Source organism: Lagopus leucura, unplaced genomic scaffold, assembly GCF_019238085.1.
Source record: "Lagopus leucura isolate 7727_CA_CO unplaced genomic scaffold, USGS_WTPT01 Super-Scaffold_100001, whole genome shotgun sequence".
Lineage (NCBI taxonomy): Eukaryota > Metazoa > Chordata > Aves > Galliformes > Phasianidae > Lagopus > Lagopus leucura.
In genome coordinates, this window is record NW_024962262.1 from 25,669,460 (window position 1) to 25,687,959 (window position 18,500).

The 18,500-nt window shown below is 41.6% G+C and overlaps 1 protein-coding gene across 2 annotated transcripts in view; it reads right to left on the bottom strand.

Annotated features, from left to right (window-relative positions):
• TBC1D4 (TBC1 domain family member 4) overlaps nucleotides 1-18,500 on the bottom strand; it is a 103,960-nt gene that overhangs the window by 41,720 nt on the left and 43,740 nt on the right. For both annotated transcript variants that reach the window (XM_042867885.1, XM_042867883.1), the window contains exons 2-3: nucleotides 2,066-2,662; nucleotides 229-318 (exon numbers count right to left, since the gene is read on the bottom strand). In XM_042867885.1, coding sequence (XP_042723819.1) covers nucleotides 229-318; nucleotides 2,066-2,662 — 687 coding nt within the window. The remainder of the gene's footprint in view (nucleotides 1-228; nucleotides 319-2,065; nucleotides 2,663-18,500) is intronic.

Here is an 18,500-nt window from a genome sequence, read left to right on the forward strand (position 1 = left end):
GGCCTGTCAACCACTGGAACAGGCTGCCCAGAGCCACATCCAGCCTGGCCTTGAATGTCTCCCGGGATGGGGCATCCACAGCCTCATTGGGCAACCTGTTCCAGTGCATCACCACCCTGTGTGAAATACTTCCTCCTAATAACCCTAACCCTAAACCTCCCATCACAGTTTAAAACCATTCGCCCTTTTTTTCTAATAACCTATACGTTGCTTCCCATTAAAGCTTACCTGAGAACATGAAGAGATATCTTTAAAATTCTTTTCAAGCACAACTGATTTGGTGTCTGGACTGATGAGGTTAACTTCAAATCTTCCAACCTTGGAAAAAAAACAAACAAAAAACAAACAAAAAAAACCAGAAAGAACAAGAAAGTCTAGTTTATGACTGCCTTGGAGGCACAGTGCTAATAGCAAGAAAAATGTCAAAAATCTACCTCGTTCCATTTCACACAGCACCTTCAGCATACTGGCTCACTCAGTAGGAGTAACGTTGCCATAATTAAGCCTATATTGGCTAATAGTATTTCAGCAAGAACAAAACACTCCATTCAATAGAAAAAAGATTTAGAAAGAAGATAGCTGTGGAGGGTGGACTTTTTCATTTTGAGTTATTTTGGTCAGAAGATCACATATTTGGCAGATTATTAAGATCTTTGATAAAATGTGGCTAAATGATAAGATCCAGTAAAGAAAACAGCAGAACTACACAATCTGTGGATGGTTTGATTTAAAAAGGAAAATAAAAAATCATAAGCTAGAACCTCAAAACCACCAGCACCAGAACAGTTCCACAGATCAACTGAGATACTATGCTAACCTTAGTGATTCTTTCAGGTTTTATACCAATTATGAATTAAAAAGTAGAGGTTCCACAGCCAGTTATCTTTCAGTTTTCCCAAACCACTCCTCAAGCACACAGAACTTTCTCCATAGAGCTCAGGGGATTTTGCAACTAAATCCTTTTCATTACTAGTGATAGTCATGGACCAAAGGGCAATACATTCTCACTTCAGTTAGCACTTACCTGAGAGAATAAAGGCAAGAATGATCTTAAATGCAAACAGAAAGACAAAAAAACAAGCATGTAGCTCCCTGTTATTTTAAGGCTCAAAATTTATTTGCTTTCATTTTATGGCTCATCTCCCTTAAGTGTCTTTCTATTTTCTCAATACAAGCACAGAAGATGTCAAACGCACTTCAGGCAACAGAAGAAAGGATGTGAGGCTGTATGGGAACTGCTGGGTCATGGCCTGAACCTCTGATTGATCACGTAAGGCGAGCAATGAGTCAGCCACAGGAGCACAGGTGAAGGCAATTCACCTGTGTTGCTGGAAGGGGTGGAGCCTGGCTCCACATCTCCTAGACCTACTTAAGAGCTGTCTACCAGTGGGAAAGGATCTCTTCTGGAGATCTGCTCTGCTGGAGTTTTGTAAGTGAGCCCAGGATATGGGTAAGCATCCTATCTTTTCTGCTTTGGTGTAATAGCTATGTAGACAAGCTCTCTGATATACCTCATAACTATAACATCCGTACATTCATTGGTTGTGCAGAGGCTGGAAACAAGAAGGCCTCAGTGCAAGTAGAAATATTACTTATCTGGGAAAGACAAGTTTAACATCAGCACAATTTATCATAAAGGAGCTGGCTCAAGCATACAGCTGCAAACTTAGGAGCTTCTTTTTAATTGAACAGCAACAGCAAAACAGGATATATTCATAATGAAATTGTCACGGATTATCTTTTTGAATAAAATACTTTTTTTTTCAACTGAGCCCCAGATCTCTCACCAGCATCTCATCAAATCTCAACCAGAATTACATATGAAATACTCAAATCTGTCCTCAGAAACTCAGCTTTTGTTGAGCACAAATAGTTTCTTTTTCTTTAAGAATCTATCTGGGCTTGTGAATTGTGCTGACTGCCTTAAAACCCAGTTGCTTTTATTCCAATTATTTATGAATAAATATTTCTGAGAAATCATGAAACCACACCGGACACATACTACTTATCTTACAAGACTTGTCTCAGCTTCATACTGGACATGTGACAAACTCCTAGGACACACCTGAAACAACATTGTCCTGTTCTTCTCAGAATCAGAAGGCTGAACATGACTGGGTGCACTTGCATGTCTTCTGCGTGGCTTCAGGTTTGCATCATGAACCCTTCTTTGCATAACTGCAGTGACACTGCTGCACCGGGAACGAAATTCCTGCTGCTCATCAAAGCCAGAGTCCTCCAAAATCCGCTCTGGAAAGGAGCTACGGGTGCTGGCCAGGTTGGTCAAATTGTTCTGGCTGCCAATTGTAAACATCACAGCATGCCCTGTGGGGGTATTTGGACTTCCCAGCTCCTCAAATGGACTGTCCAATGGAGAAGCTGGTGCATTTCCTTCACACAGAGCTAAGTCCAAACTTGACTCATTATTCCGCTGTTCATTGAGTAGTTTCAGGCGCTGACGCTCATGAAGGCTGAATTTCTCAATGCAATCATCAATTAATGATGAGGGAGCTTTCTTGTGAGCCACTGTAACCTTCCCACAGTACAAGACCTCAAATTTTTGAGAGTTATAGAAAGCATCTTCGCTATCCTTACTTGGTTTGGCATCTTCTTTCAGTGCTGCTTTGGAGACTTGTCTTATGCTGCTGATGACATCAGGAACCTAAAGGACAGTTTAAAAGATCTCTTTAGCAGGCACAAAAGAGAGCACAGATAAAGAAAAAATGGCTGTTACTGTAAATATTCCCATGAGTTATTCAATAGAGTGCCACTACTTCTTCGCTGTCAAAATAAAAGCAAATTTGAAATTCTGTACAGACTATTTCTGAAGTGGAATCAAAGCAAATAATTTCTAATATTTTTCACAGGGATTTGTTTCAGAATATAAGGTTTTAAACTACCAAATCAATGAACTTAAAGTCTACTGACAGATGTCTGCATCTACTCTTTTTTTCCTTTTACTAATACTGCCTTCTCTGTTCTGCAGCCCTATGAGAGCATTAATATTTCATTTTCCTGTTGTCTCAGTCATCGCAGAACACTTACATCTCTCTTCTGCACTGTTTTTGCCTACAGGTTCCTACTATATCCATATAAGGCCAAACTGCATATCACTGTAGCAGAAGTTCTTAATTTCAGCCCTGTATCACCCAGTCTTTTAAGTTCCACCTCCATCATCCCAGTCACCTTAAAGAACATCTGCCTTCAGTATCAGCATACTTAATGTACAAGATCCCCCTTCCTTTTTTTTTTTTTTTTTGCCTTCACTGAAAAACAACCAAGATTCATGTAAGTCTACCGACAGCTGATCAAGTGATTTTACTTCTTTCAACAGTATCCACCTCTGGATAAACCCAGCCTCTCTGCCACCAGCTCTCAACTTTTCCAGAAAGATAACAAATGGCACATATATTTGGAAGGATGTGAGTTACAATGAGATGCAGGGAGGCTATCTATAATACTTTCCTTGCAAGAGAGATCAATTCTCTGTGGTTACCTATCCAATGCAATCAATCAGTAGTGAATGTTGTATTTCATATAGCTTCTTAGTACTTGTATAACATTTTTTTTTCCAAAAGAAATAAAGAAAAATAAAAAGAGAAAATGTAATTCTGAAACCACAACTTAGAAAATAAACTTTGCTTCCTACAGGGTTGCTTTATTCCAGTCATGATGCAATCTGAAACATGCTAATTAGGCAGTGATCTTGTATGCCAACCATTTTGCAACTCATGGTGGAAAATTACTTGGTCTCAATCACCATCTCCCGTTACACACCCCTCCTCCACTGGGCATTCAAACGCGAATCTCCTTCTACTTCATTTGTTGCAAAATTAATCCAATTACTCTATGATCTACTGACCTTTAGCTTTTGTCCTTACAGACATCATCATCATCATGGTTTTCAATGAGGCCAAAAGTTAGTCTTGATACAGTGCAGACGGTAGGCTGTATTTAATCTTTATTCATTCTCACTGGCAGACTGCTTTACCATTGCCCATTGTGCACTAGCTCGCAACCTGTGCCAGTTCAGCTGGAGGCAGACATCTCTCAAAGCATCCATGCTGATTCATCTTCCAAGAGACAGTTTTTCTCACTGACTTTTTTTCTTTTTGCAAGAAGCCCTAGTCACCATCACAATTACACCAAAGTTGTGTAACTTTTTTTGGATTTGAATATTAGCTCATTAGTAGTTCACATTGAAATTGCACAGCAGTTAGACAAATGAGTAAGCAGAATGGAGATTAAAAATAGTGAATTAATGGGACGAATCTCCTTAAATATTTTTAGAAGTCAGTTTAGTAGCATTAAGAATAACTAGGCTAGGGAAACATACAAAATCATAGAATCATAGAATCGCAAGGTTGGAAACGACCTGCAAGAACATCTCGTCCAACCACCCTCCCATTCCCAGTACCACAAGCTACTAAACCATCTCTTGTAGCTCCTCAACCAGGCACCTCTTGAACACTGCCAGGGATGGCGACTCCACCACCTCCCTGGGCAGCCATTCCAGTGCCTGACCACTCCCTGAGAGAAAAAGTTTCTCCTAATGTCCAACCTAAACCTCCTCTGGTACAACTTCTGGCCATTTCCTCGAGTCCTACTATTTGCCTGGGAGAAGAGGCCAGACCATTTTTCATCACAACCTCCCTTCAGGAAGTTGTAGAGTGCAATGAGGTCTCCTCTGAGCCTCCTCTTCTCCAGACTGAACAATCCCAGCTCCCTCAGCCGCTCCTCATAAGACTTGTGCTCCAGACCCCTCACCAGTTTCGTTGCCCTTCTCTGGACACGTTCCAGGGCCTCAATGTCTTTCCTTTAGTGAGGGGCCCAAAAATGAACACAGTACTCGAGGTGCGGCCTCACCAGTGCTGAGTACAGGGGGATGATCACCTTCCTGCTCCTGCTGGCCACACTATTTCTAATGCAGGCCAGGATGCCGTTGGCCCTCTTGGCCACCTGAGCACACTGTCGGCTCATGTTCAGCCGAGCATCAACCAACACCCCCAGGTCCCTTTCCTCTTCACAGTCATCCAACTACTCATCCCCAAGCCTGTAGCGCTGCATGGGGTTGTGCCCAAAGTGCAGGACCCGACAATTGGCCTTGTTAAACCTCACCCCATTCACCTTGGCCCAGCGTTCCAGCTTATCCAGATCCCTCTTCCGGGCGTCCCTACCCTCAGGCAGATCGACACAACCTCCCAACTTGGTGTCATTGGCAACCTTATCCAGGGTACACTCAATCCCTTCATCTAAGTCGTCAATGAAGATATTAAACAGGATGGGCCCCAGCACCGACCCCTGGGGGACACCACTTGAAACAGGTCTCCAGCTAGACTTCACTCCATTGACCACCACCCGTTGAGCACAGCCCTCCAGCCAGTTCCTTATCCAACCGAGGGTAAAACTGTCCAAGCCATGGGCAGCCAGTTTCCGCAGAAGGATACCGTGAGAGACCATGTCAAAGGTTTTGCTGAAGTCTAGGTAGACTACATCAACAGCCTTTCCCTCATCTTCCAGTCTGGTCACCCAGTCGTAGAAGGAGATGAGGTTGGTCAAACACGACCTGCCTTTCATGAACCCATGCTGGCTGGGCCTGATCCCATGGATGTTGCGCACAAGCCGTGAGATCTCTCCCAAGAGGATTTGTTCCATGACCTTCCCTGGCACTGACGTCAGGCTGACAGGCCTGTAGTTTCCTGGATCCTCCTTACAGCCCTTCTTGTAGATGGGAGTCACATCGGTAAGCCTCCAATCCTCTGAAACCTCTCCAGTCAACCAGGTGCTAAGCCAGCACCCCCGCCAACTCCCTCAGCACCCTAGGATGAAGCCCATCCGGTCCCAAAACTACATTAAGTCAAGCACTTTTCAGATCCTCAGAAGGAGATGGGGAGAAAGAACCAGGACAGCAGACCCAAAGTGGCCAAAGGAATATCTTACACCATATGGTGCTGTGCTGAACAATAAAACTGAGGGAGCTGATTCAGGGGGGGTTGCTGCTGCTCAGGGAATGGCTGGGCAATGGTTGGCTGGTGATGAGCAATTGCACTGCACATCATTTGCTTTGCATACTCTTTTATCATTACTATTTTACTGTCATTATTATTTTTATTATTTTATTACTATTATTTTCCCTCCCTTTTCTGTCCAAAAACTGTCTTCATAATCAACCCATGAGTTTTATCTTTTATTTTAATTCTCTCCCCCATCCCAATGGTGGGGAGTGAACATACAGCTGCATGAAGATGAGCAGGTTGAATCACACCACACCTGCAAGAGGGTCACATAAGAAGAACAAACACCTTCCTCATGTATAAACTTTACAAAGTACATACAAATACAGTAAGTTGTACTATACATCAGGAAGCATAACTGTGTTCAATACAGAAATGTACTTTCATGATGGGGAGGGTCATCATTTAACCTGACAGCTCTAATGCAAGTTTCTTTCATCTGACTTAATTAACAACAAAGTCAGCAAAGGAAGACCACATGAAAATATTTAACATCAAACTGAAACTTTCTTAGAAATTCTTGTGTCACGCAATGAGATTTTTGCTTTAATAACGTCCAATTTTATCAACCTTGCTTTAGAAAGAACAAGAAACTTAACGATAAGGTGCTTACCACTTATAGCTAGAAGTTGTAAAATAGAGAGTACATCAAGTCTACTAAATCATGCATGCAGCGGTTCTCCTCCATGCTTTTTTTTTTTTTCACAATTCCAGGCAGAGTATCTCCATGGAGATACCACACGCTTTCTTGAATAGCAGTGACAGAAGTCAGAGTGCTAAAAAAAATAAACATTCTTTGAATTTACAGCAGCCTTCACCAAACAAAGGTGGAGCTCACCTTTTTGCTGGAGAGTCATCATTCATTCAGACAGCAGTAATTAACACTCTCCATTTTAAGCAAAAGCAACATTTTAACGCTATGGATATCACAAAAAAAGCAAAATGCATTTGCTGGATAGTTTCATATCCAGAGCTACAGAGGATTTCATTATGCCACAACTTTTCTAGTTGTTTCTGATCTCTGCTAATTTCTGTCTGGAATTCAGGAACAAAGCAGAGCCTCTCTTCTTAGCACAAGGCTTAAAGCCATCAATATGAAGGACTAATCTGACAAATAAGCCTAATAACTCTGGCTGCCTAATGACAGCAGTTCTAGTAAGGAGATTACACACAGAGCACCAGAGCCACTCTGCCTTTCTCACTCCACCACCCGGTTCCCATTAGCATCAGATCTTACCAGCACACTTGGAAAGGAGAGAAGCAAATGCCCCACATGTAGTAATTACCTTACGGCATGGGCTCCAGCTCAGGAGCAGAGGCATGTTCAGGCAAAGCTGTCACCGAACCTTGGTGCAGAGAGCACAAACGCTCAGCAGCAGATTCCTGCTATCAGTGAGAGTTGAGAAGATCTACACTCGGCAGGGGCTGGTGGTCATCTGGCAACGCTGAGCACATCTACTGCTCAGCTTGCAGCCTGGCAGCGCAGCAGACGTTACGCTTCGGGGGCCAAGCGCTTCCTGGCTTGGGACTGGGAGCTGCCTCTATTTGAATAGCTGCAGTCCCACTGGTGATCTGTGCGTATTTGAAAACAAACAGAAAGCAGAGAGGAACAAAGAGAAGCAAAATGCTGTCCCAGAATTCCATACTCAGTGTTTTGTTCATTATTCAAAGTTCAACATCCATTGACTAGAAACCACAAAAATGAGCAAATTTTTACAGGAATCAGACAGACATTACTCCCATTTCAGATAGGGTTAAGCTGCACAACCACAAGATGGGAGAGGAGAAGCCAGCTGCTGCAGCAAAGCACAGGCTGAAACAAATAAGCCACGTATCATATCCTGCTGCATATCGGGCATTCCACACTGAAGAAAGGTTCTTAATCTCACATAAAAACACACCCAAATGCCAGCTGAAGCCTATGTATCAATAACTCTTCTCAACCCAGAAAGACAGGAAACAAACCGCTGTAACTGCTAGCTCCCCTGATACAAATGCTTTTAGACCCATCCAGGCAGTACCGCACTGATCACACAGCCCTTCTGCACTCCTACCTCTGCTGCAGTCTGCTGCATCGCACACTGAGGACAATGCTCCTCAAGTGCTCGCTATTAAAAATGCATCTTTCTCATAAAGAGATAAAAAGACCAACTTCGGAGTGATTCAATGTAGGCAGTCACATGATCGATTTGTGGGCTTTATGTCAGATATTTAGAAACTGGAACAGAAGAATTTGTGTCCTTCAACTGACTTAGTGCTGAAGGACTACCAACATCTTTAGTTTTACTGAAATGAGGATTTGCAATCAAGAGAAATGCTATTGCAAAGGAAAAGAATAACAGAACTGCTCAGCATTTCTGCAACCCATCTGCATTTAGTGTATGTACTTCAAAAAAAAAAAAAAAAAACCAAAAACCAGCTTACAGAACATCAAGTCACGCTCTCAGCAGCCAGCAATAAACTTCTTCCATCAAGTCTGGATCATTCTGCTGCAAGTCTGCGCTAACATAACACAAAGCCAGTAGCAAGGAGGACAGAACATGGGCTCTGGCAAAGAAGGAGCCACCAAAAACAGCTTCTGAAGCTTCTAGCTGACACTCATCCTAGCAGCTGGTGCTTCCACACTTCTGCTGTTCATGCCAAAGCCTACAGCAAAACACAACGAATAAGCCAAAAAAACCCTTTCAGGATTACACTCAGTAAAGTTCTGCTTACAGGAGACACAGTTTACCTATTTGCCTGGCCTATTCTGTTTTCTAGGTCTCCGTTCAGAACCCAGTTAGGTTTGTTACTACACACTGGAACAGATTGCTCAAGGAGGTTGTAAATCCCCATCCCTGGAGGCATTCAAGGCCAGACTGGATGTGGCTCTGGGCAGCCTGGTCTAGTGGTTTGCAACCCTGCACATAGCAAGGGGGTTGAAAATAGATGATCATTGTGGTCCTTTTCAACCCAGATCATTCTAAAGGATTACTATGAAGCAATGCACTTGTTTTACTCTGCTATTCAAACTTATGATACATTTTTAGGACACCACACATTCCTGCTGAAGGCAGACCTGAAGATTATTATACCAGTCTAAAAGGAGCAAGATATTTTGATAGGCAAGATAAAAATTAAATAGAAAAAAAAAAAACATTAGTCAAAATAAATCTTACTTGAGATCAACCCAAGAACTACTTGCCCTGTTTGGTCTCAGTGCATTCACCAGATAGAAAAGCCTACAAAAACTGCACAACTTTCACTTGGAGAACCTGCCATGTTAGCTAATGCACTGCTGGAAACTCATGGATCACCTAACGCATTCTGTGCACGACATGCGCACAAGATGCTCTGTGCCAAGTATCCAAATTTAAATAAGCAGTATAATGATAGAAGGTGGATCAAGTTACTTAACAGGAAAGAATGTGTAAGAGGTACAAGATTGTTCGGATGCCTCAGTAGACAACGGATGCCTTTTTTTATGCTTCCATGCTCACACTGCACCAAGCTATATCAAAGAACTGAATGGATGGCAGTGCAACAGGAACATTGTTTTCCGTGAGGAAGGTACATATGGTATTTTGCTCCTAAGTTTAAGCCAATCAAACTTCTGCTTTTCCACCTTTCAGAGACAGCTCACATACACACTGCTTGAATACTTTGCAATCCGCAGAAGTGTCAGTACAGATAAACACAACTGTCTAAAGTTTTGCATGTTCTTCCTTAGAACATGTAAAACAGTAATCCCCCAGTTAATCTACCAGTAACATACTGTAAGCGTACACAAGTATTCTCAGGCTTGTTTCCAAGTTCAGGATGTAGTCATAGAACCACTGTATGGGAACTGCTGGGTCATGGCCTGAACCTCTGATTAATCACCCAAGGCGAGCCATGAGTCAGCCACAGGAGTACAGGTGAAGGCAATTCACCTGTGCTGCCAGAAGGGGTGGAGCCTGGCTCCACCTCTCCTAGACCTATTTAAGAGCTGGCTACCAGCAAGAAAGGATCTCGTCTGGAGATCTGCTTTGCTGGAGTTTTGTAAGTGAGCCTAGGATACGGGTAAGCTTTCTATCTATTCTCTTTTTGTTATCGTAATCTGCTTTGCCTAACTCTCTTGTTTATTTTGTAATGATAACATCTTAATATTCATTGATTATACAAATCACAGAATGGCCTGGGTTGAAAAGGACCACAGTGATCATCAAGTTTCAACCCCCCTGTTATGTGGTAGGGTCGCCAACCACTAGACCAGGTTGCCCCGAGCCACGTCTAGCCTGGCCTTGAGTGCCTTTTACAGCATGCTTGCAACATCCATTCATCTTGAACTTTCCCACTGCTTCATCCCATGTTTTCCTCAAGTATGAAAGCACAAATTCAGAAAAAAAATATGAAGTTCAAAACAGTGCTGTGAACTTCACTCGGCATTTCATTTTTTAGAAAGATTTGCTAAAGACAATGTCGCTCTTTAGATCTCCAAAATTTTTTAACGCCCTATTTTTAAAGGAGCTTACTGTGTAAGATGGTTGTGTGGACTTCCCAAGCAATTAACACATTCCCTACATTATCAGTGACATCAATGACAGAAGTGAGTGCACCCTCAGCAGGTCTGTAATGACACCAAGCCGAGTGGTGCAGTTGTCACAGTGGAAGGAAGAGATTCCATTCAGAGGGACTTCAATGGACTTTGAAGGTGGGCCTGGGTGAATCTAATGAGGTTCAACACAACAAAGTACAAGGTTTTGCACTTGGGCCGGAGGAATCCCAGGCATCCATACAGACTGGAAGGAGTGGTCCTTGAGAGAAGGACCTGGGAGTTCTTGATGGATGTAAAGCTTAACATGAGCCAGCCGTGTGCTCTTGCAGCTTGGAAAGCAAATGATATCCTGGGCTCCATCAGAAGAGGGGTGGCCAGCAGTGACAGGGAGGTGATTGTCACCCTCTACTCTGCTCTTGTGAGGCCCCATCTGGAGTACTGTGTCCAGGTCTGGAGCTCCTAGTATAAGAAAGACAGAGAGCTGTTGGAGAGGGTCCAGAGGAGAGCCACAAAGATGATTAGGGGACTGGAGCAACTCCCCTACAAAGACAGGCTGAGGGATTTGGGCTTGTTCAGCCTGGAGAAAAGGCGGCTGCAGGGAGACCTCATTGTAGCCTTTCAGTACCTAAAGGAAGCCTACAAACAGGAGGGGAATCAACTCTTTGAAAGGGTGGATAACAGCAGGACAAGGGGAAATGGTTTTAAGTTGAGGGAGGAGGTTCTTTAGTATGAGAGTGATGAAGTGATGGAACAGGCTGCCCAGAAAGGTTGTGGATGACCTCTGCCTAGACGTGTTCAAGGCCAGATTGGATGGGGCCCTGGGCAGCCTGGTCTAGTATTAACTGGGGATGTTGGTGGCCCTGTTTGTGGCAGGGGGTTGGAGATTCATGACCCTTGAGGTCCCTCCCAACCCGGGCCATTCTGTGATTCATTTCCTTTAAAAAAAAAAAAAAAAAGGACAGCTCATTGAAGCATTTTGCCCATTTATGGCAAGTCCTCAAATGCAGATCGGAAGATAAGGAATTTCCTTTTACCTTTAAGGTGCGAGTACTAAGATAAGTAAGTGCTCCATATATGATGTTTAAGCCAGATTTTTTTTTTTTAATTCAGTAAATTTAGACAAATTCTCAAGATTTTAACTTTAAAAACATGAACTCACATACTGACTGACTAAGAAATTAGCACACCCCGGTAAAGCGGCTTTTCCCTAATTGAGAGATCAAGGTTTTAGTGCTCCTCAACCACAACTCCTAAAATGACTATGAGCCCACATTTCATTGAAAACCACCTGCATCTGACATCCATGGATGCAACATGACATTTACAACTCATTTGTTAGAACGGCTGCTGCCCTTCTATCACTGAAGACGCCGTCGCTACGTGTGTATTAATTCATCATGAACTCCAGGAGATGGGGGAAAATGAGATTCCATTCTAAGAGAATTGGCTGTAGCCCAGGGCATGATCAGGTACTGCAATAACTGCAACAAAACTCCTTAACAATGCTGGAAATTCCTTAATGACACAAAAACATAGAATCATTAAGGTTGGAAAAGACACCAAAGATCATCTAACCCAATCATCAGAAACCCAAGAGTTATGTCTTTTCCAACTTGATGTTTTCCCAGAAAGTTCTAACTGCAGTAATGAAAGTACAGTAAGATTACAGACTTTTACAAAAGTTTTTTTGAAACTTCTGAAGATTCCTTTGCTAGAAGGGGCATTCACTACGAAACTGTGAAAGATAAAACAGTATTTATCAGCCAGTGTGCACATTGGAGAAAAAACATGGACTGTAACAGCTTTTCAGCAGCTTGTCTACTCCTGTCAAGTAATGTTCGTTACTTTTCTAGCAGTTTAGAAGCATCCACTTGTGCAAGTTCCAGCTGGCATGGAAATCTCACACCTTACAAGAGGAACTGCTTTATCTTACAAGACTATAAAACACCTAAGCAAACAGCAATGCAATCATTTTCCCAGATAATGACCAGCAAATGACCCTACAATAAATACAAGGAATAAAAAAGCCTCAGGAAGCCCTGTTGATCCAGATGCTGAATTCTTAGCTGCTTGGAGCTGAAGGTACCTGATGGAGCAGGAAGAACTCACTTAACCTGGTTTCCTCCAGCACCACTCCTTGAATCCAATTCTTGAATCACTGCTTTGCCTGACTGGTGGGGATAGAAAAAGCACTAACACTATGCCCAAAGGCATAGCTAGCACGCCCCAAAACACCCAGCCCTACTCTCGCTGGGAGTCACGAGTCTAATCTTGTCAATCTCTAGCTGTTATAATACTATGATTTCATCAGAAGCTTATATTAGCTGTGAAAAGAATACAGTTAGATAAGGTATTCAAAATTAAATCCAGACAGCTGAATGTACGAGAGTATCTCAGATTTAATAGCTGGAAGCACGATTTTATTTTTTTTATGCAGAGGAATTCCAAAATAGCTACAGAGTTGCCATCAATAGTAAAAAAATAATAAAATAATAAAATAAAAAAATTTAAAAGAGCACAGCTCATAGGACTCAGGGGTAATAGAAATGGAGATCATTTCCCAGAAAGCTCTGACGCCAGTCAAAGAAGTAAAAAAATCCAGTAAAGCAAGATTGCTGCACCAACACTGATACACAAAATGAGCAATCTAAGGGGAAAAAGACCCAGGAGACTGCATATATTCCCAGATTATTATTTCAAGCTTATGAAACAGTTGTTTTGGTTTGGTTGTTATACTAAGCTCTGTAAAACTGTAGGCAAAGGGCACGAAGGCAGGCAGTTACCATATAAGGCAGAGAACACAATATGCAATCAATACAGAGAACCAAGACAGATGGAAGGGAGCTGAAAACATGCGGTGGGGCAGGAGGCTTTGTTTTTAAGCAAACATTTTACCTCAGGTAAAAGAACGTTTGCAATGCATCACTAATTGCTGCTGATAGATACTCCTTGTCTCAGTGCTCCCAACTAATCTTTGTTTTCTCACTTCAGTAGGCATGGTAGTTAGGTAGGCATAGAGGGTGGTGAGGCCCTGTCACAGCTGCCCAGAGAAGCTGCGAATGTCGCATCCCTGGAGGTGTTCAAGGCCAGGTTGGATGGGGCCCTGGACAACCTGAGCTGGTGGGTGGCAGCCCTGCCCATGGCAGGGGGGTTGGAACTGTGTGGGTTCTGAGGTCCCTTCTAACTATGCAAGCTACTTTATGATTCTGTGAACTTACAGAGCTAATACTGCTAACAGCATTCACAGCAAGAAAGGCTTTATCTCATCCTAGCAGTAAGACCATAAATATTCCAAGGATTTCTGGAATCTGGAAGCCCACATGGCTTCACTACTTCTGCCAGCATGTCCATCTTCCTAGTATTATTAGCAAATCCTACTTGGGTACCTATGCATGAAGGTGTACTCCTTGCATGTACAGGAGAAGGGCAGCAGAGACCCAGTGTCTAGGGTTTGGTGAAAATGTATTTAGACATAACAGAGCAATTTCTGTGCTATGGCTGTTTCTAACCTCTAGTCTAAATGCTCACTTTAGGACTCACACAGGGATGAATGAGAAGGGAAGAGTACTTTCACCACTGACCTAACAGAATTCTTATGACAGCAAGTTATTTTAAAGGATAATGAAAATCCCATTTGCTTCAGAACACCACAGGAGTTTCTTAAATCATTTCAGCTAGTATATTACTTCTCATGCTCAGCTGTAATAAAAGCAAGAGTGGGCTTTAAGTAACTTCAAGTTTAAGAAGTAGGAGTGAGAGTTATTCTTTCTTAAAAAGAGTTTCCTCTTAGAACTGATTTTAGAACTCATTTTATCCAGTTACACCATTCTGCAGCTGAAACTAATTCATTACCTTTTTTTTTTTTTTTTTTAAACTAAAGACAGTTCAGATTATGAAATACTTTCTGCAACTGCAACTCAATTTGCTGAGGAGAGTTAGCAGTAAACATGAGGCTACTGATGGGAATAGAAAAATAAGCTCCCTGAAGGAGTAAACTACATTCCTCCCCCTTCTCCTCATCTACCCTCTCTCTCCCAGGGGAGTTTCCCCTATCTGGGAATTATCTACAATGGAATTTATTCTTGATTATGTCTGGATGTCCTGTTCTCTCTGAAGTCAAGGCTGAAACTTGTTTTGCAAATCAAGCAAGTACATATGCCACTTGTCTCAATGAGGGTAAGCACATTTCATTATATATCTGCTCATCATCTCTAGGAAGACAAGATACATCTTACTCTCCAAGCTTCAGTCTCTTGTGGGGGGGAAGGGAGGAGGGAGGGGGGAACTGGCGTGCATACCTTCTTTCACATGCTGTGTCACCTGTAAGACCTTCTAAAACAATTTCATACTTTTCCATACAGTAGATATTGATGAATATACAGAGACACAATAACCATTGCCACTTTGAAGTTTATTCTAAACATGACAGAAACATGCAACACTAGTTAGATTTATTCTGTCAGGACATTTTTCAATCATATGCAGCACAGTCTCACGTGCTTCAAAACTGAGTTTTACAGTGGAGCAGGAGTAAATGATTCACGGCTTATGAAAAAAGCATTATTAAAACTACAAATGTTCAGAAATTCACATGAAGCCAACTAGTCAGCAAAATGTGAAAAATGTCCAGTTCATTTAAGAAGGTCAACTAAATTCAAAGACTAAGATGGAATTTAGGTTGTATGGATTTGTAGCTGTTACATGAACAGAAGTGAGTAAAGCTCAATATGTTAGCATTTTCATATCTTTAGATAAAGAGGAATCAGGCTGACACGTTAGATTGTTTTTTGCGTGTGTGAGGAGGCCACTATAAAAGGATTATGATGTGTATTAACACAATGACAAACTGTAAGTAAAAGCAATATAAAAATGTAAGCGAACACGTCTGTTCTTCCAAACAAAGTGCTTGGTATATAAAACATTTTTAAGTGGTATACAAGAGCAGTCAGAGTTGACACTGGCATGGGTGAGGCTGCCCTACTTAGACAGTTCAATTCTTGTAAAATGATTTTTACATCTTGTTTCCCTTCATGGGAACTTTGGGCATGACTAGCTCAGTCTCGGATGTTCAATTTTATATCACAGTAAAACTACTACAGGCTTTTTGAAGAGTATATGAGGTGATGGTAAGTGAGCTTCTACTGCCTCTACTACACGAGACAACTGACCTCTACTACACACTGTGCAGAGCTGAGATTTCATTTCTGTTTGATCTATGATTTCTGTTTTTACACATGCTTACTTTTCCCAAGTAGTGAAAAGGTATGAAAGGACCTATTCTATGCCAAGAGCCTCCTGTTTATCTGAATCTTTGCTCAGCCTATGTGACTGCTTCAAAGATGCATTACATATGAAGAGCTATTCAAATCACTCACCAGCATGTAATAATTGAGACAGTATTACTTTCCATTAGTAGCAGCCTCATAATAATTGTTAGTCTAATTGAAATTATGCCTGAGGCTGACCACAGCCTTCTGGATAGGGAATTCAGAAGAACAGAGTTGCCACAAGGAAATCACGGGGCTCAACAGCATTTTCTCTGTATTGTAAAAAATACTACCCAACAGCAAATTCAAACTTGTGCCCTTTTTCATACTAACTTCACAAGAGGAAAGTACTTCAAGCACCCATTAGAAATCAGTTAATGTTAAGAACACGCTAAAATAAGAGCTTACAAAAAAAGCATCCCCTGCAAGCTCAGCTAATTACGGGAACACAGAACAAATTCTGCTATAACTGGTCCAGTTAACAGGTCTGAAGTTTTAGGTACGAGCGCAGATCAAAGAACAACAAGTCTTCCAAATAGTTCCCTAAAGCATCAAGACTGAGTGCTCATCACTTCTGGAAATCAGTCTGGCTCAGGTGGATAGCCAGGTAAGCAGAAAGCTAATTTCGAGGCAGAACTTCTAAGAGACACATTAGATAATAGCAAATATGTCATATAATAACATCCTGGTGTAACACATGAGAGCGCAGTACAAAATGTAAGAGTTACAAGACTTATTTCCAATGATAAATATTTGATGACTTTACAGTTCAGATATAAGTAAAGAACAATAGCGCTAACATTTTGGGTTTTCTTGTGGGCCTATCAATATAGGCAGGAAACAAAGACTAAAGTAAGGTAATGCTGCTGTAATATAAGCTGACTGTAAAAACTATTTTACCAGAAACAGTCACCTTGCAGGCAATTTTTTTTTTCTAGGAGTCTTGTATTGTTAACATATAGCTACACCAATTATCAGCTGTAGACTCCCAAGCAGTTAAGAACTGCTTATGACACACATGCTTCACAAATTGCCACACCTTAATAAAACTTAAGGGATGCACACCTTCCTCTCAAAAACTCAGGATTTTCCCCCCACAGTCTTTAAATGACCACATTTCATAATCTGGAAGCCTACAGTAACAGAGCTGTCACTCTTCTAACAAAAAAGTCCTTGCATAGTTTTTAACCAGTTAATGGAATACTCTATTGTTAGTCCAGCAAACAAAAAGCCATACAAATATTAATAGACGACTTATGTACTACACAAGGATTTAATAAGAATACCCCTTATTTTATAATTTTCTCTATAACCTGTGGCAAGCTTCCCTATTTTCTACATCTATTTTCTCCAGTTTTAGAAAAAGGCTTTGGAAAATAGAGGAGGATACTTGATGGAGAAAGCTATCATCCACTGCCTCTAATTCATGTTCTTTGATTTCTTTATTAGGGTTTAATTTATCATGGTTTTTAGGGGAGAAAAGAGGACATGCAGCTATTGAAGCGGTCAAATCCCAAGACTTTTTAGTCTCACAAGAACAAAGTATGTGGTAGTTAAGCTTTTACAAATCCCTTAGTATGTTAAAATATGGAAGAATACAACACTTTGTGCTCTGCAGTTCTCAGAAGGAACCTGACAGGAAGCTGACATGCAGCTAACAGCTCAGTAATACCCAAAAAGCAAGTAGTTACTGACATGGCACCAATCCTCTCAAACCAAGCAGAGTTCTGCCTTCAGAGCAAGTCCTGATATTTTATGGGCTGAAATTAGCTAGGGGAAGAGATGAAGAGCAAAGCAACTCCAGCTGCTAAAGCCACACACACATGCTCCAGGAATTTATCAAAATGTTAATGAACAAAAATCAAAACAGTCTGTTTCACCTTGCTTGCAGGGAGCACAAGGGCAAAGCCTGAAATTGGCACAAAGAATTGTATGAGTAGTGACAAGAAGAAAGGTAGAACCCCTGCCAGATGAGAACCTTCTTTAGCAGTTGGTGCTAAACACACAGCCAACAAGCAAGAGACACACCTGGAAGCTGTGATGCTAAAGATCTCCCCTGGTATTTTCTCAGGATATCACATCTCTAATGTTTGTTGCCATATTTGTCCCTCCTAGAATCACAGAATCATTTGAGTTGGAAGGGACCCTTAGAGGTCATCTAGCTCAACTCCCCTGCAATGAACAGGGATACCTACAGCTCCATCAGGTTAATCAGAGCCCCATCCAGCCTGACCTTGGATGTCTCCAGGGACAGGACATACACCACCTCTCTGGGCAACCTGTTCCAGTACTCGATCATTTTAATTATAAAAAACTTTTTCCTTATATCAAGCCTAAATCTCCCATTTTAAATGGAAACTCTTTCACCTTGTTCTACCACAAAAGACAAAAAGACCTCATACAGAGTTTGTCCCCTTCTTATAGCTTCCTTTTAGATACTGAAGGGCTGCTATCAGGTCTCTCTGCAGCCTTACAGCTGTAAATAATATTACAACATCGTAGTGGTGTGCTTTTTTAATGTTTTTTTGTGTATGTGTGTTTTTCTTTTCTTTTTTTTACAGGGTCTACTTAAAAGCTCATGCCCATAAAAGGTAAAAGAATTCCAAATGCTCATTTACAAGTATCAAAAGCTTTCCCACACCAGTGCTACCCAGCACCTTCACAGGCTTTGTGAGCAAGTTTTCTCTGAATATAGGTAAAAAA